This window comes from Lycium barbarum, chromosome 8 (genome assembly GCF_019175385.1).
Source record: "Lycium barbarum isolate Lr01 chromosome 8, ASM1917538v2, whole genome shotgun sequence".
Classification (NCBI taxonomy): Eukaryota; Viridiplantae; Streptophyta; class Magnoliopsida; order Solanales; family Solanaceae; genus Lycium; species Lycium barbarum.
In genome coordinates, this window is record NC_083344.1 from 531 (window position 1) to 25,185 (window position 24,655).

Here is a 24,655-nt window from a genome sequence, read left to right on the forward strand (position 1 = left end):
CTTCTTTTTGAGACCCGTTGTGTGTATTAACTCATGCATTTAGGAGATCTGATGGGCCGGCTCTATTTGCTCCGAAATTTCACCAGTACGCACCAAACGGGCTGGGGACATATACGCATTCCTTACGCGGACACGAAGCAGCATCTTTTTCCATTTATTTGGTCTAAACACCGAGGACCTTCTTTTGGAGACCCGTCGTGTGTATTAGCTCATGCATTTTGGAGATCTGATAGGCCGGCTCTGTTTGCTCCGAAATTTCACCGGTCCGCTCCAAACGGGCTGGGGACATATACGCAATCCTAACGCAGACACGAAGCAGCATCCTTTTCTATATATTTGGTCTAAACACCGAGGACCTTCTTTTGGAGACCCGTCGTGTGTATTAGCTCATGCATTTTGGAGATCTGATGGGCCGGCTCGGTTTGCTCCGAAATTTCGGCGGTACGCCCCAAAAGGTCTGGGGACATATACGCATTCCTTACGCGGACACGAAGCAGCATCCTTTTCTATATATTTGGTCTAAACACCGAGGACGTTCTTTTGGAGACCCGTCGTGTGTATTAGCTCATGCATTTTGGAGATCTGATGGGCCGGCTCTGTTTCCTCCGAAATTTCGCCGGTCCGCACCAAACGGGCTTGGGACATATACGCATTCCTTACGCGGACACGAAGCAGCAGCTTTTTCTGTTTATTTGGTCTAAACGCCGAGGACCTTCTTTTGGAGACCCGTCGTGTATATTAGCTCATGCATTTTGGAGATCTGATGGGCCGGCTCTGTTTCCTCCGAAATTTCGGTCCGCCCCAAACGGTCTGGGACATATACGCATTCCTTACGCGGACCCGAAGCAGCATTGTTTTCCATTTATTTGGTCTAAACACCGAGGACCTTCTTTTTGAGACCCGTCGTGTGTATTAGCTCATGCATTTTGGAGATCTGATGGGCCGGCTCTGTTTGCTCCGAAATTTCGGCGGTCCGCACCAAACGGGCTTGGGACATATACGCATTCCTTACGCGGACACGAAGCAGCAGCTTTTTCTGTTTATTTGGTCTAAACGTCGAGGACCTTCTTTTGGAGACCCGTCGTGTATATTAGCTCATGCATTTTGGAGATCTGATGGGCCGGCTCTGTTTGCTCCGAAATTTCGGTCCGCCCCAAACGGTCTGGGACATATACGCATTCCTTACGCGGACCCGAAGCTGCATTGTTTTCCATTTATTTGGTCTAAACACCGAGGACCTTCTTTTTGAGACCCGTCGTGTGTATTAGCTCATGCATTTTGGAGATCTGACTGGCCGGCTCTGTTTGCTCCTAAATTTCACCTGTCCGCCCAAATGGGCTAGGGACATATACGCATTCCTTACGCGGACACGAAGCAATCTTTTTCTATTTATTTGGTCTAAACACCGAGGACCATCTTTTGGAGACCCGTCGTGTGTATTAGCTCATGCATTTTGGAGATTTGATGGGCCGACTCTGTTTGCTCCGAAATTTTGCCGGTCCGCCCCAAACGGTCTGGGGACTTATACGCATTCCTTACACGGACACGAAGTAGCATCTTTTTCCATTTATTTGGTATAAACACCGAGGACCTTCTTTTTGAGACCCGTTGTGTGTATTAACTCATGCATTTAGGAGATCTGATGGGCCGGCTCTATTTGCTCCGAAATTTCACCAGTACGCACCAAACGGGCTGGGGACATATACGCATTCCTTACGCGGACACGAAGCAGCATCTTTTTGCATTTATTTGGTCTAAACACCGAGGACCTTCTTTTGGAGACCCGTCGTGTGTATTAGCTCATGCATTTTGGAGATCTGATAGGCCGGCTCTGTTTGCTCCGAAATTTCACCGGTCCGCTCCAAACGGGCTGGGGACATATACGCAATCCTTACGCGGACACGAAGCAGCATCGTTTTCTATTTATTGGGTCTAAACACCGAGGACCATCTTTTGGAGACCCGTCGTGTGTATTAGCTCATGCATTTTGGAGATCTGATGGGCCGGTTCTGTTTGCTCCGAAATTTTGCCGGTCCGCACCAAACGGGCTGGGGACATATACCCATTCCTTATGCGGACACGAAGCAGCATCTTTTTGTATTTATTTGGTCAAAACACCGACGACCTTCTTCTTGAGACCCGTTGTGTGTATTAGCTCATGCATTTTGGAGATCTGATGGACCGGCTATTTTTGACCCGAAATTTCGCCGGTCCGCTCCAAACGGGCTGGTGACATATACGCATTCCTTACGCGGACACGAAGCAGCATCTTTTTCCATTTATTTGGTCTAAACACCGAGGACCTTCTTTTTTAGACCCGTCGTGTGTATTAGCTCATGCATTTTGGAGATCTGATGAACCGGCTCTGTTTGCTCCAAAATTTCACCGGTCTGCCCCAAATGGGCTGTGCACATATACGCATTCCTTACGCGGGCACGAAGCAACATCTTTTTTCCATTTATTTGGTCTAAACACCGAGGACCTTCTTTTTTAGACCCGTCGTGTGTATTAGCTCATCCATTTGAGAGATCTGATAGGTCGGCTCTGTTTGACCTGAAATTTTGCCGGTCCGCACCAAACGGGCTGGGGACATATACGCATTCCATACGCGGATACGAAGCAGCATCGTTTTCCATTTATTTGGTCAAAACACCGAGGACCTTCTTTTTGAGACCCGTCGTGTGTATTAACTCATGGATTTTGTAGATCTGATGGGCCGGCTATTTTTGACCCGAAATTTCGCCGGTCCGCACCAAACGGGCTGGGGACATATACGCATTCCTTACGCGGACACGAAGCAGCATCTTTTTCCATTTATTTGGTCTAAACACCGATGACCATCTTTTGGAGACCCGTCGTGTGTATTAGCTCATGCATTTTGGAGATCTGATGGGCCGGTTCTGTTTGCTCCGAAATTTTGCCGGTCCGCAATAAACGGGCTGGGGACATATACCCATTCCTTATGCGGACACGAAGCAGCATCTTTTTGTATTTATTTGGTCAAAACACCGAGGACCTTCTTTTTGAGACTCGTTGTGTGTATTAGCTCATGCATTTTGGAGATCTGATGGACCGGCTATTTTTGCGCCGAAATTTCGCCGGTCCGCTCCAAACGGGCTGGTGACATATACGCATTACTTACGCGGACACGAAGCAGCATCTTTTTCCATTGATTTGGTCTAAACACCGAGGACCTTCTTTTGGAGACCCGTCGTGTGTATTAGCTCATGCATTTTGGAGATCTGATAGGCCGGCTCTGTTTGCTCTGAAATTTCGCCGGTCCGCCCAAAACGGGCTGGGGACATATACACATTCCTTACGTGGACACGAAACAACATCTTTTTCCATTTATTTGGTCTAAACACCGAGGACCTTCTTTTTGAGACCCGTCGTGTGTATTAGCTCATGCATTTTGGAGATCTGATGGGCCGGTTCTGTTTGCTCCGAAATTTTGTCTGTCCGCACCAAACGGGCTGGGGACATATACCCATTCCTTGTGCGGACACGAAGCAGCATCTTTTTGTATTTATTTGGTCAAAACACCGAGGACCTTCTTTTTGAGACCCGTTGTGTGTATTAGCTCATGCATTTTGGAGATCTGATGGATCGGCTATTTTTGCTCCAACATTTCACCGGTCCGCCCCAAATGGGCTGTGGACATATACGCATTCCTTACGCGGACACGAAGCAGCATCTTTTTCCATTTATTTGGTCTAAACACCGAGGACCTTCTTTTTGAGACCCGTCTTGTGTATTAGATCATGCATTTTGGAGATCTGATGGGCCGGCTCTGTTTGCTCCGAAATTTCGGCGGTCCGCCCCAAAAGGTTTGGGGACATATACGCATTCCTAACGCAGACACGAAGCAGCATCCTTTTCTATATATTTGGTCTAAACACCGAGGACCTTCTTTTGGAGACCCGTCGTGTGTATTAGCTCATGCATTTTGGAGATCTGATGGGCCGGCTCGGTTTGCTCCGAAATTTCGACGGTACGCCCCAAAAGGTCTGGGGACATATACGCATTCCTTACGCGGACACGAAGCAGCATCCTTTTCTATATATTTGGTCTAAACACCGAGGACGTTCTTTTGGAGACCCGTCGTGTGTATTAGCTCATGCATTTTGGAGATCTGATGGGCCGGCTCTGTTTCCTCCGAAATTTCGCCGGTCCGCACCAAACGGGCTTGGGACATATACGCATTCCTTACGCGGACACGAAGCAGCAGCTTTTTCTGTTTATTTGGTCTAAACGCCGAGGACCTTCTTTTGGAGACCCGTCGTGTATATTAGCTCATGCATTTTGGAGATCTGATTGGCCGGCTCTGTTTCCTCCGAAATTTCGGTCCGCCCCAAACGGTCTGGGACATATACGCATTCCTTACGCGGACCCGAAGCAGCATTGTTTTCCATTTATTTGGTCTAAACACCGAGGACCTTCTTTTTGAGACCCGTCGTGTGTATTAGCTCATGCATTTTGGAGATCTGATGGGCCGGCTCTGTTTGCTCCGAAATTTCGGCGGTCCGCACCAAACGGGCTTGGGACATATACGCATTCCTTACGCGGACACGAAGCAGCAGCTTTTTCTGTTTATTTGGTCTAAACGCCGAGGACCTTCTTTTGGAGACCCGTCGTGTATATTAGCTCATGCATTTTGGAGATCTGATGGGCCGGCTCTGTTTGCTCCGAAATTTCGGTCCGCCCCAAACGGTCTGGGACATATACGCATTCCTTACGCGGACCCGAAGCTGCATTGTTTTCCATTTATTTGGTCTAAACACCGAGGACCTTCTTTTTGAGACCCGTCGTGTGTATTAGCTCATGCATTTTGGAGATCTGATTGGCCGGCTCTGTTTGCTCCTAAATTTCACCTGTCCGCCCAAATGGGCTAGGGACATATACGCATTCCTTACGCGGACACGAAGCGATCTTTTTCTATTTATTTGGTCTAAACACCGAGGACCATCTTTTGGAGACCCGTCGTGTGTATTAGCTCATGCATTTTGGAGATTTGATGGGCCGACTCTGTTTGCTCCGAAATTTTGCCGGTCCGCCCCAAACGGTCTGGGGACTTATACGCATTCCTTACGCGGACACGAAGTAGCATCTTTTTCCATTTATTTGGTATAAACACCGAGGACCTTCTTTTTAAGACCCGTTGTGTGTATTAACTCATGCATTTAGGAGATCTGATGGGCCGGCTCTATTTGCTCCGAAATTTCACCGGTCCGCACCAAACGGGCTGGGGACATATACGCATTCCTTACGCGGACACGAAGCAGCATCTTTTTCCATTTATTTGGTCTAAACACCGAGGACCTTCTTTTGGAGACCCGTCGTGTGTATTAGCTCATGCATTTTGGAGATCTGATAGGCCGGCTCTGTTTGCTCCGAAATTTCACCGGTCCGCCCCAAACGGGCTGGGGACATATACGCAATCCTTACGCGGACACGAAGCAGCATCGTTTTCTATTTATTGGGTCTAAACACCGAGGACCATCTTTTGGAGACCCGTCGTGTGTATTAGCTCATGCATTTTGGAGATCTGATGGGCCGGTTCTGTTTGCTCCGAAATTTTGCCGGTCCGCACCAAACGGGCTGGGGACATATACGCATTCCTTACGCGGACACGAAGCAGCATCTTTTTCCATTTATTTGGTCTAAACACCGAGGACCTTCTTTTTTAGACCCGTCGTGTGTATTAGCTCATGCATTTTGGAGATCTGATAGGCCGGCTCTGTTTGCTCCGAAATTTCGCCGGTCCGCACCAAACGGGCTACGGACATATACGCATTCCTTACGCGGACACGAAGCAGCATCTTTTTCTATTTATTTGGTCTAAACACCGAGGACCATCTTTTGGAGACCCGTCGTGTGTATTAGCTCATGCATTTTGGAGATCTGATGGGCCGGCTCTGTTTGCTCCGAAATTTCGCCGGTCCGCCCAAAACGGGCTGGGGACATATACACATTCCTTACGTGGACACGAAACAACATCTTTTTCCATTTATTTGGTCTAAACACCGAAGACCTTCTTTTTGAGACCCGTCGTGTGTATTAGCTCATGCATTTTGGAGATCTGATGGGCCGGTTCTGTTTGCTCCGAAATTTTGTCGGTCCGCACCAAACGGGCTGGGGACATATACCCATTCCTTATGCGGACACGAAGCAGCATCTTTTTGTATTTATTTGGTCAAAACACCGAGGACCTTCTTTTTGAGACCCGTTGTGTGTATTAGCTCATGCATTTTGGAGATCTGATGGATCGGCTATTTTTGCTCCGACATTTCACCGGTCCGCCCCAAATGGGTTGTGGACATATACGCATTCCTTACGCGGACACGAAGCAGCATCTTTTTCCATTTATTTGGTCTAAACACCGAGGTCCTTCTTTTTGAGACCCGTCTTGTGTATTAGATCATGCATTTTGGAGATCTGATGGGCCGGCTCTGTTTGCTCTGAAATTTCGGCGGTCCGCCCCAAAAGGTTCGGGGACATATACGCATTCCTAACGCAGACACGAAGCAGCATCCTTTTCTATATATTTGGTCTAAACACCGAGGACCTTCTTTTGGAGACCCGTCGTGTGTATTAGCTCATGCATTTTGGAGATCTGATGGGCCGGCTCGGTTTGCTCCGAAATTTCGGCGGTACGCCCCAAAAGGTCTGGGGACATATACGCATTCCTTACGCGGACACGAAGCAGCATCCTTTTCTATATATTTGGTCTAAACACCGAGGACGTTCTTTTGGAGACCCGTCGTGTGTATTAGCTCATGCATTTTGGAGATCTGATGGGCCGGCTCGGTTTGCTCCGAAATTTCACCGGTCCGCACCAAACGGGCTGGGGACATATACGCATTCCTTACGCGGACACGAAGCAGCATCTTTTTCCATTTATTTGGTCAAAACACCGAGGACCTTCTTTTTGAGACCCGTTGTGTGTATTAGCTCATGCATTTTGGAGATCTGATGGTCCGGCTATTTTTGCCCCGAAATTTCGCCGATCCGCTCCAAACGGGCTGGTGACATATACGCATTCCTTACGCGGACACGAGGTAGCATCTTTTTCCATTTATTTGGTCTAAACACCGAGGACCTTCTTTTTGAGACCCGTCGTGTGTATTAGATCATGCATTTTGGAGATCTGATGGGCCGGCTCTGTTTGCTCCGAAATTTCGGCGGTCCGCCCCAAAAGGTTTGGGGACATATACGCATTCCTAATGCAGACACGAAGCAGCATCCTTTTCTATATATTTGGTCTAAACACCGAGGACCTTCTTTTGGAGACCCGTCGTGTGTATTAGCTCATGCATGTTGGAGATCTGATGGGCCGGCTCGGTTTGCTCCGAAATTTCACCGGTCCGCACCAAACGGGCTGGGGACATATACGCATTCCTTACGCGGACACGAAGCAGGATCTTTTTCCATTTATTTGGTCAAAACACCGAGGACCTTCTTTTTTAGACCCGTTGTGTGTATTAGCTCATGCATTTTGGAGATCTGATGGACCGGCTATTTTTGACCCGAAATTTCGTCGATCCGCTCCAAACGGGCTGGTGACATATACGCATTCCTTACGCGGACACGAGATAGCATCTTTTTCCATTTATTTGGTCTAAACACCGAGGACCTTCTTTTGGAGACCCGTCGTGTATATTAGCTCATGCATTTTGGAGATCTGATGGGCCGGCTCTATTTGCTCCGAAATTTCGGTCCGCCCCAAACGGTCTGGGACATATACGCATTCCTTACGCGGACCCGAAGCAGCATCGTTTTCCATTTATTTGGTCTAAACACCGAGGATCTTCTTTTTGAGATCCGTCGTGTGTATTAGCTCATGCATTTTGGAGATCTGATAGGCCGGCTCTGTTTGCTCCGAAATTTCGCCGGTCCGCCCAAAACGGGCTGGGGACATATACGCATTCCTTAAGCGGACACGAAGCAGCATCTTTTTCCATTTATTTGATCTAAACACCGAGGACCTTCTTTTTTAGACCCGTCGTGTGTATTAGCTCATGCATTTTGGAGATCTGATGGGTTGGCTCTGTTTGCTCCTAAATTTCAACTGTCCGCCCAAACGGGCTGGGGACATATACGCATTCCTTACGCGGACACGAAGCAATCTTTTTCTATTTATTTGGTCTAAACACCGAGGACATCTTTTGGAGACCCGTCGTGTGTATTAGCTCATGTATTTTGGAGATTTGATGGGCCGGCTCTGTTTGCTCCGAAATTTCGCCGGTCAGCCCCAAACGGTCTGGGGACATATACGCATTCCTTACGCGGACACGAAGCAGCATCTTTCTCTATTTATTTAGTCTAAACACTAAGGACTATATTTTGGAGACCCGTCGTGTGTATTAGCTCATGCATTTTGGATATCTAATCGGCCGGCTCTATTGCTCCGAAATTTCGCCGGTCCGCACCAAATGGGCTGGCGACATATACGCATTCCTTACGCGGACACGAAGCAGCATCTTTTTCCATTTATTTGGTCTAAACACCGAGGACCTTCTTTTTGAGACCCGTCGTGTGTATTAGCTCATGCATTTTGGCTATCTGATGGGCCGGCTCTGTTTGCTCCGAAATTTCGCTGGTCCGCCCAAAACGGGCTGGCGACATATACGCATTGCTTACACGGACACGAAGCAGCATCGTTTTTTTATTTATTTGGTCTAAACACCGTGGACCTTCTTTTTGAGACCCGTCGTGTGTATTAGCTCATGCATTTTGGAGATCTGATGAACCGGCTCTGTTCGCTCCAAAATTTCACCGGTCCGCCCCAAATGGGCTGTGGACATATACGCATTCCTTACGCGGACACGAAGCAGCATCTTTTTTTATTTATTTGGTCTAAACACCGAAGACCTTCTTTTTCAAACTCGTCGTGTGTATTAGCTCATGCATTTTGGAGATCTGATGGGCCGGCTCTGTTTCGTCCGAAATTTCGCCGGTCCGCACAAAACGGGCTTGGGACATATACGCATTCCTTACGCGGACACGAAGCAGCATCTTTTTCTGTTTATTTGGTCTAAACACCGAGGACCTTCTTTTGCAGACCCGTCGTGTACATTAGTTCATGCATTTTGGAGATCTGATAGGCCGGCTTTGTTTGCTCCGAAATTTCGGTCCGCCCCAAACGGTCTGGGGACATATACGCATTCCTTACGCGGACCCGAAGCAGCATCGTTTTCCATTTATTTGGTCTAAACACCGAGGACCTTCTTTTTGAGATCCGTCGAGTGTATTAGCTCATGCATTTTGGAGATCAGATGGGCCGGCTTTGTTTGCTCCAAAATTTCAGTCCGCCCCAAACGGTCTGGGGACGTATACGCATTCCTTACGCGGACCCGAAGCAGCATCGTTTTCCATTTATTTGGTCTAAACACCGAGGACCTTCTTTTTGAGATCCGTCGAGTGTATTAGCTCATGCATTTTGGATATCTGATAGGCCGGCACTGTTTGCTCCTAAATTTCACCGGTCCGCCCAAACGGTCTAGGGACATATACGCATTCCTTACGCGGACACGAAGCAACCTTTTTCTATTTATTTGGTCTAAACACCGAGGACCTTCTTTTTGAGACCCGTCGTGTGTATTAGCTCATGCATTTTGGAGATCTGATGGACCGGCTATTTTTGACCCTAAATTTCGCCGGTCCACGCCAAATGGGTTGGCGACATATACGCATTCCTTAAGCGGGCACGAAGCAGCATCTTTTTTCATTTATTTGGTCTAAACACCGAGGACCTTCTTTTTTAGACCCGTCGTGTGTATTAGCTCATGCGTTTTGGAGATCTGATGGACCGGCCCTGTTTGCTCAAAAATTTCACCGGTCCGTCCCAAACGGGCTGCGGACATATATGCATGCCTTACGCGGACACGAAGCAGCATCTTTTTCCATTTATTTGGTCTAAACACCGAGGACCTTCTTTTTGAGACCCGTCGTGTGTATTAGCTCATGCATTTTGGAGATCTGATGGACCGGCTCTGTTTGCTCAAAAATTTCCCCGGTCCGCCCCAAATGGGCTGTGGACATATACGCATTCCTTACGCAGACACGAAGCAGCATCTTTTTTCATTTATTTGGTCTAAACACCGAGGACCTTCTTTTTCAGACTCGTCGTGTGTATTAGCTCATGCATTTTGGAGATCTGATGGGCCGGCTCTGTTTCGTCCGAAATTTCGCCGGTCCGCACAAAACGGGCTTGGGACATATACGCATTCCTTACGCGGACACGAAGCAGCATCTTTTTCTATTTATTTGGTCTAAACACAGAGGACCTTCTTTTGTAGACCCGTCGTGTATATTAGCTCATGCATTTTGGAGATCTGATGGGCCGGCTTTGTTTGCTCCGAAATTTCGGTCCGCCCCAAACGGTCTGGGGACATATACGCATTCCTTACGCGGACCCGAAGCAGCATCGTTTTCCATTTATTTGGTCTAAACACCGAGGACCTTCTTTTTGAGATACGTCGAGTGTATTAGCTCATGCATTTTGGAGATCTGATGGGCCGGCTTTGTTTGCTCCGAAATTTCGGTCCGCCCCAAACGGTCTGGGGACGTATACGCATTCCTTACGCGGACCCGAAGCAGCATCGTTTTCCATTTATTTGGTCTAAACACCGAGGACCTTCTTTTTGAGATCCGTCGAGTGTATTAGCTCATGCATTTTGGAGATCTGATAGGCCGACTCTGTTTGCTCCTAAATTTCACCGGTCCGCCCAAACGGGCTAGGGACATATACGCATTCCTTACGCGGACACGAAGCAATCTTTTTCTATTTATTTGGTCTAAACACCGAGGACCTTCTTTTGGAGACCCGTCGTGTGTATTAGCTCATGCATTTTGGAGATCTGATGGGTCGGCTCGGTTTGCTCCGAAATTTCGCCGGTCCGCCAAAAACGGGCTGGCGCCATATACGCATTGCTTACACGGACACGAAGCAGCATCTTTTTTCATTTATTTGGTCTAAACACCGTGGACCTTCTTTTTGAGACCCGTCGTGTGTATTAGCTCATGCATTTTGGAGATCTGATGAACCGGCTCTGTTTGCTCCAAAATTTCACCGGTCCGCCCCAAATGGGCTGTGGACATATACGCATTCCTTACGCGGGCACGAAGCAACATCTTTTTTCCATTTATTTGGTCTAAACACCGAGGACCATCTTTTTTAGACCCGTCGTGTGTATTAGCTCATGCAATTTGGAGATCTGATGGGCCGGCTCTGTTTGCTCCGAAATTTCACCGGTCCACACCAAACGGGCTAGGGTCATATACGCATTCCTTACGCGTACACGAAGCAGCATCTTTTTTGCATTTATTTGTTCTAAACACCGATGACCTTCTTTTTTAGACCCGTCGTGTGTATTAGCTCATGCATTTTGGAGATCTGATGAACCGGCTCTGTTTGCTCCAAAATTTCACCGGTCTGCCCCAAATGGGCTGTGCACATATACGCATTCCTTACGCGGGCACGAAGCAACATCTTTTTTCCATTTATTTGGTCTAAACACCGAGGACCTTCTTTTTTAGACCCGTCGTGTGTATTAGCTCATCCATTTGAGAGATCTGATAGGTCGGCTCTGTTTGACCTGAAATTTTGCCGGTCCGCACCAAACGGGCTGGGGACATATACGCATTCCATACGCGGATACGAAGCAGCATCGTTTTCCATTTATTTGGTCTAAACACCGATGACCTTATTTTTGAGACCCGTCGTGTGTATTAGCTCATGCATTTTGGAGATCTGATGGGCCGGCTCTGTTTGCTCCAAAATTTCGCCGGTCCGCACCAAACGGGCTACGGACATATACGCATTCCTTACGCGGACACGAAGCAGCATCTTTTTCCATTTATTTGGTCAAAACACCGTGGACCTTCTTTTTGAGACCCGTCGTGTGTATTAGCTCATGCATTTTGGATATCTAATGCGCCGGCTCTATTTGCTCCGAAATTTCGCTGGTCCGCACCAAACGGGCTGGGGACATATAGGCATTCCTTACGCGTACACGAAGCAGCATCTTTTTTGCATTTATTTGGTCTAAACACCGATGACCTTCTTTTTTAGACCCGTCGTGTGTATTAGCTCATCCATTTGAGAGATCTGATAGGCCGGCTCTGTTTGACCTGAAATTTTGCCGGTCCGCACCAAACGGGTTGGGGACATATACGCATTCCTTACGAGGATACGAAGCAGCATCGTTTTTCATTTATTTGGTCAAAACACCGATGACCTTCTTTTTGATACTCGTCGTATGTATTAGCTCATGCATTTTGGATATCTCATATGCCGGCTCTGTTAGCTCCGAAATTTCGCCAGTTCGCCCCAAACGGGCGTGGGACATATACGCATTCCTTACGCGGACACGAAGCAGCATCGTTTTCCATTTATTTGGTCTAAACACCGAGGACCTTCTTTTTTAGACCCGTCGTGTGTATTAGCTCATGCATTTTGGAGATCTGATGGACCGGCTCTGTTTGCTCAAAAATTTCACCGGTCCGCCCCAAATGGGCTGTGGACATATACGCATTCCTTACGCGGACACGAAGCAGCATCTTTTTCCATTTATTTGGTCTAAACACCGAGGACCTTCTTTTTGAGACCCGTCGTGTGTATTAGCTCATGCATTTTGGAGATCTGATGGACCGGCTCTGTTTGCTCAAAAATTTCACCGGTCCGTCCCAAACGGGCTGGGGACATATACGCATGCCTTACGCGGACACGAAGCAGCATCGTTTTCCATTTATTTGGTCTAAACACCGAGGACCTTCTTTTTGAGACCCGTCGTGTGTATTAGCTCATGCATTTTGGAGATCTGATGGACCGGCTCTGTTTGCTCAAAAATTTCACCGGTCCGCCCCAAATGGGCTGTGGACATATACGCATTCCTTACGCGGACACGAAGCAGCATCTTTTTCCATTTATTTGGTCTAAACACCGAGGACCTTCTTTTTCATACTCGTCGTGTGTATTAGCTCATGCATTTTGGAGATCTGATTGGCCGGCTCTGTTTCGTCCGAAATTTCGCCGGTCCGCACAAAACGGGCTTGGGACATATACGCATTCCTTACGCGGACACGAAGCAGCATCGTTTTCCATTTATTTGGTCTAAACACAGAGGACCTTCTTTTGTAGACTCGTCGTGTATATTAGCTCATGCATTTTGGAGATCTGATGGGCCGGCTTTGTTTGCTCCGAAATTTCGGTCCGCCCCAAACGGTCTGGGGACATATACGCATTCCTTACGCGGACCCGAAGCAGCATCGTTTTCCATTTATTTGGTCTAAACACCGAGGACCTTCTTTTTGAGATACGTCGAGTGTATTAGCTCATGCATTTTGGAGATCTGATGGGCCGGCTTTGTTTGCTCCGAAATTTCGGTCCGCCCCAAACGGTCTGGGGACGTATACGCATTCCTTACGCGGACCCGAAGCAGCATCGTTTTCCATTTATTTGGTCTAAACACCGAGGACCTTCTTTTTGAGATCCGTCGAGTGTATTAGCTCATGCATTTTGGAGATCTGATAGGCCGACTCTGTTTGGTCCTAAATTTCACCGGTCCGCCCAAACGGGCTAGGGACATATACGCATTCCTTACGCGGACACGAAACAATCTTTTTCTATTTATTTGGTCTAAACACCGAGGACCTTCTTTTGGAGACCCGTCGTGTGTATTAGCTCATGCATTTTGGAGATCTGATGGGCCGGCTCTGTTTGCTCCGAAATTTCGCCGGTCCGCCCAAAACGGGCTGGCGACATATACGCATTGCTTACACGGACACGAAGCAGCATCTTTTTTCATTTATTTGGTCTAAACACCGTGGACCTTCTTTTTGAGACCCGTCGTGTGTATTAGCTCATGCATTTTGGAGATCTGATGGACCGGCTCTGTTTGCTCCAAAATTTCACCGGTCCGCCCCAAATGGGCTGTGCACATATACGCATTCCTTACGCGGGCACGAAGCAACATCGTTTTCCATTTATTTGGTCTAAACACCGAGGACCTTCTTTTTTAGACCCGTCGTGTGTATTAGCTCATCCATTTGAGAGATCTGATAGGCCGGCTCTGTTTGACCTGAAATTTTGCCGGTCCGCACCAAACGGGCTGGGGACATATACGCATTCCTTACGCGGACACGAAGCAGCATCTTTTTCCATTTATTTGGTCTAAACACCGAGGACCTTCTTTTTGAGACCCGTCGTGTGTATTAGCTCATGCATTTTGGAGATCTGATGGACCGGCTATTTTTTACCCTAAATTTCGCCGGTCCGCACCAAATGGGCTGGGGACATATACGCATTCCTTACGCGGACACGAAGCAGCATCTTTTTCCATTTATTTGGTCTAAACACCGATGACCTTATTTTTGAGACCCGTCGTGTGTATTAGCTCATGCATTTTGGAGATCTGATGGGCCGGCTCTGTTTGCTCCAAAATTTCGCCGGTCCGCACCAAACGGGCTACGGACATATACGCATTCCTTACGCGGACACGAAGCAGCATCTTTTTCCATTTATTTGGTCAAAACACTGTGGACCTTCTTTTTGAGACCCGTCGTGTATATAAGCTCATGCATTTTGGATATCTAATGGGCCGGCTCTATTTGCTCCGAAATTTCGCTGGTCCGCACCAAACGGGCTGGGGACATATACGCATTCCTTACGCGTACACGAAGCAGCATCTTTTTTGCATTTATTTGGTCTAAACACCGATGACCTTCTTTTTTAGACCCGTCGTGTGTATTAGCTCATCCATTTGAGAGATCTGATAGGCCGGCTCTGTTTGACCTGAAATTTTGCCGGTCCGCACCAAACGGGTTGGGGAAATATACGCATTCCTTACGAGGATACGAAGCAGCATCGTTTTTCATTTATTTGGTCAAAACACCGATGACCTTCTTTTTGATACTCGTCGTATGTATTAGCTCATGCATTTTGGATATCTCATATGCCGGCTCTGTTTGCTCCGAAATTTCGCCGGTTCGCCCCAAACGGGCTTGGGACATATACGCATTCCTTACGCGGACACGAAGCAGCATCGTTTTCCATTTATTTGGTCTAAACATCGAGGACCTTCTTTTTTAGACCCGTCGTGTGTATTAGCTCATGCATTTTGGAGATCTGATGGGCCGGCTCTGTTTGCTCCGAAATTTCGCCGGTCCGTCCCAAACGGACTGGGGACATATACGCATTCCTTACGCGGACACGAAGCAGCATCGTTTTTCATTTATTTGGTCTAAACACCGAGGACCTTCTTTTTGAGTCTCGTCGTATGTATTAGCTCATATATTTTGGAGATCTGATGGGCCGACTCTGTTTGCTCCGAAATTTCGCCGGTCCGCATCTAACGGGCTGGGGACATATACGCATTCCTTACGCGGACACGAAGCAGCATCTTTTTTCATTTATTTGGTCAAAACACCGAGGACCTTCTTTTTTAAACTCGTCGTGTGTATTAGCTCATGCATTTTGGAGATCTGATGGGCCGGCTCTGTTTGCTCCGAAATTTCGCCGGTCCGCACCAAACAGGTTGGGGACATATACCCATTCTTTACGCGGACACGATGGAGCATCTTTTTTCATTTATTGGGTCTAAACACTGAGGACGTTCTTTTTGAGACCCACAATCAGATTGAAAGTGGGTTTGGCTCTGGGTGCTGTGGTTTTGTGCATCGGGTTGGGGTCACTCGTGTTGTATTTCCAGGAGAATTTGGATTGGATCGATTCAGTTTGCTTGTCGGTAATGTCTGTTACAACTGTTGGATATGGCGACAAGGCTTTCAAGACTCTACCTGGAAGGTTGTTTGCTTCAATTTGGCTTTTATTTTCCACACTTGCGGTGGCACGGGCTTTCATGTATTTGGCAGAGGCAAGGATTGACAAAAGGCACAGGAGAATTGCCAACTGGGTATTGCAGCGTGAAATCACCTTTGAAGATCTGCTTGCCGCTAACCTTAACAACAATGGTTTCCTTAGGTAAACAATCAAATACTACTACTTACTGCTTTGTTTTTTAAATACCTGAAGACACCCTAGGACAATAGGGAGGGAAAAAGGAGTGAGGGAAAAGGCAAGCATGCTGCACAGGTGAACTTTAACGATACCCTTGTTGCCTTCTCGAAGTTATGAGCTAAGATGAAAGAAGCTCCTCTTCAAAGTTCAAACCGAGTGTAGTAGCTGAATTCCCTGATCTAAAGTTTCAAAAGATGGATAGTTTCCTTGCACCCAAGAGTATGGCCTAGTGATCAATGAATGAATTGGGGGAGAACCATGAGTCTCAGGTTTAGGTTCCAGCAGTGGCAAAGCAGTCGGGATTTCTTTCCATCTGTCTAAGCCTTAGTAAGCAGAGTTACCTGGTACCTGTGCTCAGGAGGTACCAGATACCTGGTGAAATTTGTTGAAATACGCACAAGCTAGCCCATAAACCACTGTCATAAAAAAAGAAAGATAGTTTCCTTATAAATTAGTTGGTTTGTCATGTCCTCTCGTCAAATGAATGTCAGTTGACTGACAACTTGAATATTGCGTGGAAAATATTTCACCGAATAATGAATATTGTGTGGCAAATATTGCACTGAATATGCCTTCTTTTTCATGCTTGTTCTGAGGCAAATACTGCACTGGATATGCCCTCTTTTTCGGGCTTGTTCTGATCTGTCTATTGAAACTTTTCCTATAGGTGTAAGATATAACATAGCTGATTTTCTACAACATCTCATCTCTTTTGCTGCTGGAATGTGGTTTGCCTTTTCATGCTGTAATTCTATTTTCTGCTTTTGCTTGGCCTCTCAGGTCTGGTTTTAAGGCGTTGGTTTTTGATGAGCCTACAGAAAGATATTCCTTTCACCTCTTAATCAGACTTCTCATTCTTCTCTGTGTCCCCAAAAATCATATGTTGTATACTAGTTATTTTCCTTTAACCTCTTAATCAGACTTCTCATGCTTCTCTGTGTCCCCAAAATCATATGTTGTGAACTAGTTATTTTCCAATCTGTAACTCTGGAATGATAAAAAAAAAAAAAAAAAGGTTCATAGACACCTTAAAGTCCTCATTCAAAAGGGTTGGTCTGCGAGAGTTGAAAGATATAGGAGATTTCTACTCCCTCATGTGTTACTCCATGATCCAAAAGTTTCTCTATTTAGGTGTAAACATGTATTGTCCGGCACTATTCGCCGGTTCTTTTGAAGACTCAGAAAGTGACAGTAGATAATAGCTTTTTGCATGCTTTTGTTCGAGCTCATAATCATAACCTGTCCAAATCAAATGAATCGCCTTTTTCTGTTTGAATAATGAATCTTTTGCGGTTTCAATGTGTATAACCTAAGTTGTGCGGACTCTTCACTTTCGATGCTGCACCCGTGTCGGAAGAATCCGACACGCACCGGTTGACATTTTTGAAGAGTCCGAGGAACATAGTGTATAACGATGAAATCTCTCCTTTTAGGGCTAATACAGAAGACTGGCTGTCTTATTTCTCTTCACTGTTGTTTTTCTTATTATTTTTATTATCCGCCCCCTGTTCTTAAGTGTATATATATGTCTTGGCCCTTGATTGGGTACACTCAAGTTACCAAGACAAGAATAGTGAACCTGTAAGAAGTTTATTAGCTTACATTCTTAAATGAGCTTATCATTGACATAGTCCCCAGCCATAAGTGGAAAAGAAATGGGAGAGAAAAGAGTTCAAGAAAAGGGAGAAAAAGTGATAGAGAAAACTCTGTGCCAAAAAATAATATCACTAAACAGAAGTCTTGTAAGGTAAAATAGCATGCAGAATCGATTATTAAAAGATGTGGCAAGAGAAGCTAAAGTAGAAATCTATAAATACATAAACTAGCAAAACCCTCAGAGTTCAAATTTCTCAAAACTTCAAAATACAAATACCAATACCGCTACAAAGATAATATACAAGTTATGAACCGATGCGGTTAGGAGACTTCTAACTGTACACACATGTCTACGAGCCTCTAAACTGAGCTTGAGACCTTGAAAGGGATCACCCCAAGGCTCAAGTCAATTGCCACCAGGCCAACCCGCTGGGTGCAAACAATTTCTGAGGGCCATCGGACTGGGGAAACCCTGAATTACCCGTGGTGCACTTGCGGGAAACTCCTTGCCGAGGGCCTGTGCACCCCGGGATTAGTCGGGGCTCAAAGAGACTCGGACACCCGGCGCTAATCAAAAAAAAATATATATATATGTACAATGATAATAGCACTTGGCATGAGTTTGAAAGCGAGGAGGAACCTTCTAAAAGCAGAAAGAAGAATGAGTTGTATCATCTAGTATAGTGGGAAAGGGAGTAGAGTAAAGTAAGGGAAAATTAGTAGTGGCTTTAGAGCTATGATGTATTTTAGGAAATTAGTCATAGCATAAAAAGAAAAGATGATATTGCAACTGCTAATGTGATAATTTATTGATGTTTTATTAATAAAAAATTGGACTTCTTAAAATGAAATTTCATCTTGTAGCAAAATACTTTGTTGGGTACTGAAGAATTTATAGATATGCTTCCAGCTTTCTTAGCAAGCTCTTCCAATAGTTCTTTTGTTTGGTATGACATGAAAGTTGATTCAGGAATGGAATTTCTCTCTTGCCATTCTACATCATTTTAGTACGTTGAAAAGGGAAAGCTATTGGGGGATATCTTTGTTCAAATCAATCAAAGTTTTCCATACTTAAAAAAAAAAAGGAAAGAATGCGTTACGTTCTTTTTAAACCTTCTCGTGGAGCACTCAGATATTCTGGTGCTGATTAGTTTAGCATAAAGAGACAAAAGGAAGTGGTGATCCCTAGCTTGAGACTCAAACTCCAGAAGCCGACCTGCCAATCAGAGCCAAATTTGCTGCCCTATCACTGCATTGAAGGAATTTGAGAATTTTGATTCAAGTGTCTTCATGTCTGGAGTAAAAGTTATAACTCTTATGTAGTTGATGGAAAAGAGGGTACTCCAGACGTGAACGGTGCTGGCAGTTTACCCAAGGTTATCATTCCTGGTTTGCCGGATGAGAGTAAAGATGATTATGCTGCTCCCTTTAGCAGTAGTTATTGGGAATGGAAGCCAAAATTGAATTTTCTATGAGAAATCAGGGTGCCAAAATGTTAATTCCCCGGCAATGATTTTTCTTCCTGGTTTTGGTGTCGGTTCATTTCACTATGAAAGCAGCTAAAGGATCTTGGTCGTGATCGCCGAATATGGGCAATAGATTTTCTCGGCCAGGGGAAGTCGTTACCATGTGAAGACCTGGCCTCTCCGTCCAAGGAACAACCTTATATCGTGTAGGCCTTTGGAGATGAAGCAGAACCTTGGGCCAAAGAACTAGTCTATTCTATCGACTTATGGAAGGAGCAAGTGCACTTCTTCATTGAAGAGGTTACTAAAGAGCCAGTTTACGTTTGGGGAATTCCCTTGGTGGGTATGTGTTTGTGTTGCTCTCCTCTTTAAGAGTTCACCAGAAGTTCTGTACATATTCCGTCCCTATAGGCGGGAAATGTTGGATTATGGATCTAGCTGGTTTTACCCCAATGAATCTGATAGTACGGTAAGTTCTTGTACCTGCAACATATGCATCTATGTAAAACGTAGGGTCTAATGTGTTGTATGAATGCGCCTTCTAGCGATTAACATATTTATTTTGTTCGATTAATTACTGAGCCGCTCTGTTCAGGACCTAGTAACTAGGCCACTTGTCCGCCCCTCCCTGTATTTTATGAGATTGGATTCACAATAAGGTAAATTGAATTTACTAGATATGGATGAGGCTGCCGCGATGCTTTAATGTTTCATTGGAACTTTTGCTAAAAAAAAAATGAAGAATACTGCAATGCAAATATAAGATGTTTATGGACGGCTGAAATCTAAGTCGTTTTGATGCGCCGTACAATAAGGTTTATCCCGACTTTTAAATGAATAAGGATGACTACTGTAATGCTTAATAGTCATGGTATGCAGCTGTGGTTTCACCTGTTAGTAAAACCCAAAAGAATCGAGCTGTATTAAGTTTTGTGGTTATCGATTGGGTTATTGACTTTAACATTAAGGTTAAACTGGAAAGAGTGATTTAAGGACAAGAATACTGCTGCTTCCACCATCTCAGCTGCAGAAGTAAATTCACTGAACTACAAATTGTTCCACTGAATGTGATCATTCAGAGAGATTATTAATGAAAATCAAATCTAATTCTAATTCCCTTCAGTTGAAATAGCATTGAAAGCATGGACATTACCATCGGTAGAGAATATGCATGGACACAAATATAGAAAATAAAATAAAAATATAACAAATCACTGAAAGCTAAACATTCGAAATTTTCAGAAATCTTCCATGAGATGTTTAATTACATGTAAGATCTGAAAATAAAACACCAAAAATATTGAGAAGATCATTTTCTTCTATCCATATCGTAAAGGATTATGCCAAACCATTTCCATCTCCCAGGATTAGCAGTAATCTTCGGCCTGGCTTTTTCACGTATGTTTAAATGCAAGATATATTTTCTCCTAAGCATTATTATGACTTACGAGGCTAGTTTGGCTTTTCCTCACACGAGATAATTAAATACCTCAAAATCTTTAGTCTTTATTATTATTACAAAGCTTGCATTTAATGTTTATTCCATCCTACAGCCCATACAACATGATATCTGAACTCATGAGCGAGCAGCAAAAGACATAGGGGACGGCTAAACTAGATTTTATTTGTATCTATGTCAACAATTCATCCATAGTACATCATCAAATTCACCCATTAACTTGTCTCCTACTAGTACGCTCCGTTCTGAGTCCCCCATAGTCATAGGCACAACAAAGGGATGCCACGCCGGAGCTCCATTCTCATATCCGTTACACGTCACTCGTCGTAATCCACTCCCATCCAACTTCACCAAATATAAGTCACCGTACGGCTGGAACTGGTTCGGCACCGACACCGGTTCAGCTGTCACTCCGCTCAAATTGCCCGTGAATAGGAGCCACTCGCAGTCCTTACTAAAGCATACATGATTTAGTCTCTCCTTATCCACTTCTTCAGATCCTTCCGGCCCTGCCACGTGGATCCTCTGGAGACCTGTGCCGTCCGGATGAATGACGTAGATGCTGAAGCAATTGATGTTATCCGGATTGTGCCTGTTGGAAGAAAATGCAATCAGCTTTCCGTCGGGTGACCAGCTTGGCATTGTATCAATCCATGGTCCCCCTGTTAGCTGACGGATTTCTCCCCCCTCCAGCTCTCCCTTAACAGCGTCCATAATATACAGATTTTTGTGCCCCGAACGGCCTGAACGGAATACGACATGCTTCCCATCCGGCGAGCACGAAGGGAAGGCATTATTTCCAGTCTCCTCTTCTGTGAGAACTTTTGTTTCTACTGGAATTTCCCCGCAGTCGTCGTTATTAAGGCTTAATGAGTTGAATGAAACTCGTGCGATTTGCACTGTTGCTTTTACAGAGTCAAATACAGGTCCGACTGATGTAAAAATCACATTTGGTTCAGCTGGAGACCAGGAGTTGCCGAAAGCTGTACGACCTTTGAACAATGTCCACTTCTTGGAACCATCTGATTTGACGATTTTAAGGCCTGCGAAATCCGGGTTGAATGCAACAAAGTCACCCGAGGGAGAGAAGGAAGGGAATGATCCATTAAGTCTCACCATTGTCAGTCCTTTCTCTGGAGAATTTACAGGGTCCAAATTAGGAATTGTTGTGTCTCCTAATGATGTTTCGCCCCGGAATCTGTGATAATTGAGAAACGTAGACTTAGGAGAGAAGAACGGATTATAATGGTGGGTGGTAGGGTTAAGCAACTCGGTCACCGGATAGAACTTGTGCGATTCCACATCGAAAATCTCGATGTGGCGACAGCTCTTCCCCGGTCTTCTGGTAGCAATAGCAATCATTGTTCTTGAGTTGTGTGAGGCTGCTGCAGGAGTAAAGCAGTGCACACCAGGAGGAGTGACTCGAACCGGATCAGCACCCAAATTGGAGGAATCCTCGGGCAAATTGACTCTAAAAATGCTCCACCAACCATCATCAGCTTGGCGGTGAAAATAGATGGTCGAATTGCCCGACCAAGTTGGCCAGCCACCGTGTTGGCACACGACTGTCCGCTTGTCAGGGTCGGATTCAGGGAAAACAACAATATCCGTTCTCAGATCATGGAATTCGCCAGACCAACGGCGGTCTCCATAGGATGCAACCGCGATGAGGTGTCCAGACTGCGAAATAGCCGGACTGTAATCAACGAAGCCGTACGGAGTCAAGCGGATGATCTTACCGTCGTCGAGAGTAGTGGAATAAAGAGCGGACCAGCTGGTGAAAATTTGCTGGGGCGGCTGGTGAGCAGAGATATAATAGAGGCGATTATTTCGAAGAAATGGACGGTCAAGAAATAGGCTATCAGGGGAAGCAGGAAGTTGTTCGATTTGTACTTCGGAGGGACGTTGCAAGTAAATGCGAGGAGCACCTGATCTCTCGGAGACGAAGACGAGTGTCTGATCTTCGTCAATGAACTGGCCGTTGAAATTAAGGGAGGTACCGTCAGTAAGGCGGTGCTCGGTGGGATATTGGGAACTATGGGAAGGAGGAGAATTGAGGAAAGAAAAGGGAGAATTGAGGGAAAATATATCGAAGCCGTAATTGGTTCTGCCAACCGTGGAGAAGATAATAGTACCATGTGGTGACTGTGAATCCATAGTATTGTTGATGTTCTCTAAAGACCAGAAATGGTAGCTATTATTATAGAGAAATCTGAGCTAGTGCTTGAGAACGACGACGGAAGGCATGACGCCTGTTCTTTTGTTTTGTTTTTGTTTTGACCCAATGGGAAAGAAAAAGGTTTCCTGATACTCACAAAAGTTTTAAAGTGCCTAGGAAGAAAACTACAGATGAGCAAACAACTACGATAGTTATCTTTGTTTAGTCGCAAGCTGCTCCTCAAAAGTCCACAATAGACGCTCCAATTTTTAGTGAAGTTGTTGGACCCTTGTTCACGTATTAATAATTCAAGCCTTATCTACTCCTTAGTTTTAGCACTACAATCATAATGGGTCCTCATTCTCATTAACAGTAGTGGAAATGGAATTAGATCCGATTTTACCTTTGACTGCAGCGATACCCAGATATTCGAGAGGGGGGAAATGTCTTTTTTAGCTCTTTATAATTTTTTTTTTTAATTTAATGACTAAGATATCTTTATTTTTTACACATTAGAGATCCGAAAAAAAAAAAAAAAAAAACTGAAAAAGCCATTAGCCACACTCGATTCAAAAGCAATATATCAAGGGAAAGCAAACAAAATCCACTAGCAGCGTATTAGGCTTCACGCTTATTCAGGTAATCAATAAATGGTCACATGTGGAGATATTTCACATTCCACCTAGTATTTTACACCAAATCAATGATGTGCTTGCATACGTTTTTATCACTTGATTTGCATTCTCAAAAAAATTAACCAATGATTACATTGATATGACCTAAGTAAACACTGAGCGATAATGCATGCTGCAAATTATGTGATCACGGGTATAGTTATTTTCCTTTTCTCTCTTGTTTTGTTTTGTTATGTTATTTTTTTGGATTAATTATGGGCTCTTTCTTTATTCTTTAATTTCGGTTTTTGCATCTGAAAGCCATAGAGCAGCCGCCACCAGAAATTGCAAGCAGATCAAAGACCTGGATTGCAAGTATTCCAAGAACCTATTAGGAACCAAATGAAACCTTGTTCAAATAACTACCAATATGATAATTACAACAATTAGGATAAGTTCAAATATAATGTAACAAATAATGACCCTAACCCACAGAGAATAGCTATCAAATGCAACAAAAGCTCGGCATGCCACCTCAAATATTTGCCTTAGAATACTAATTAGTAACAGAAAAGAAAACATGATGCACTCAGGTGAGCGGAATCAACTACAGAAACTTTTAACATGACGCCATAAAGCTATCACATTTTAACTTTTCCCGGTTTGGTGATTAATTGAAGCAGGAACCACAAATTCTCATACATATACTACTCTAAAGGGCCGTCCAGAAGTATGAATTCAGAGAAGGCAATGTAGATTCATTGTTAATACCTTCAATTTAATCAAATTTTTGGCCACACTGTATTTGATCTGTACTTTATCCATACAGCTGATATTAAGAGAAGCCACAAATTCATCGAACAATCCCCAATACCAAAGTTTAGAGCCCGTTTGGATTAGCTGAAAAAAAGTGACTTTTAAGCATAAGTGCTTAAAGTATTTTTTAAGTGCTAAAAGTTATTTTATAAATAAGCAGTTACGCATTTGAATAAAAGCGCTTAAAAGGTTTTTAAAGGTAAATAATATTCAAATTAACAGAAAATATAAGAGATAAAAGCATAAAGTTGTTGGTCAAACCAAAATGGCTTTTAAGCCCCAAACAAAAAAAAAAAAAAAAAAGTTAAGGTTGAGCAACTTTTTAAGCACTTTTTAACTTAATTTAAGTTGTTTTCTATCCTACCAAACACTCAAATAAGATTAAAAAAATGACTTATAAGCTGGTTTGACTACCTTATAAGTCAATCCAAACAGGCTCTTAAACACATACTAGTGATGGAAGATTACAACAGAAATGGTAAAATGCCAAAGTCCAAAAATAATGAGGTAAGTGCTGAGAAAAATTGA

General features: G+C 44.7%; 1 protein-coding gene and 1 long non-coding RNA gene across 2 annotated transcripts; one reads left to right on the plus strand and one right to left on the minus strand.

Annotated features, from left to right (window-relative positions):
* Positions 1 to 15,519: 15,519 nt before the first annotated feature.
* On the plus strand, positions 15,520 to 19,760 carry LOC132605542 (uncharacterized). Its single transcript, XR_009569212.1, has 2 exons — positions 15,520 to 15,982; positions 16,686 to 19,760. It is a non-coding gene; the product is annotated as an uncharacterized LOC132605542 (long non-coding RNA).
* Positions 19,761 to 20,566: 806 nt separating this feature from the next.
* Positions 20,567 to 22,888, minus strand: LOC132605540 (uncharacterized). The gene has a single exon (XM_060318665.1). The coding sequence runs from the start codon at positions 22,694 to 22,696 to the stop codon at positions 20,717 to 20,719; it is 1,980 nt and encodes a 659-aa protein (XP_060174648.1). The 5' UTR covers positions 22,697 to 22,888; the 3' UTR covers positions 20,567 to 20,716.
* Between the last annotated feature and the right edge of the window lie 1,767 nt (positions 22,889 to 24,655).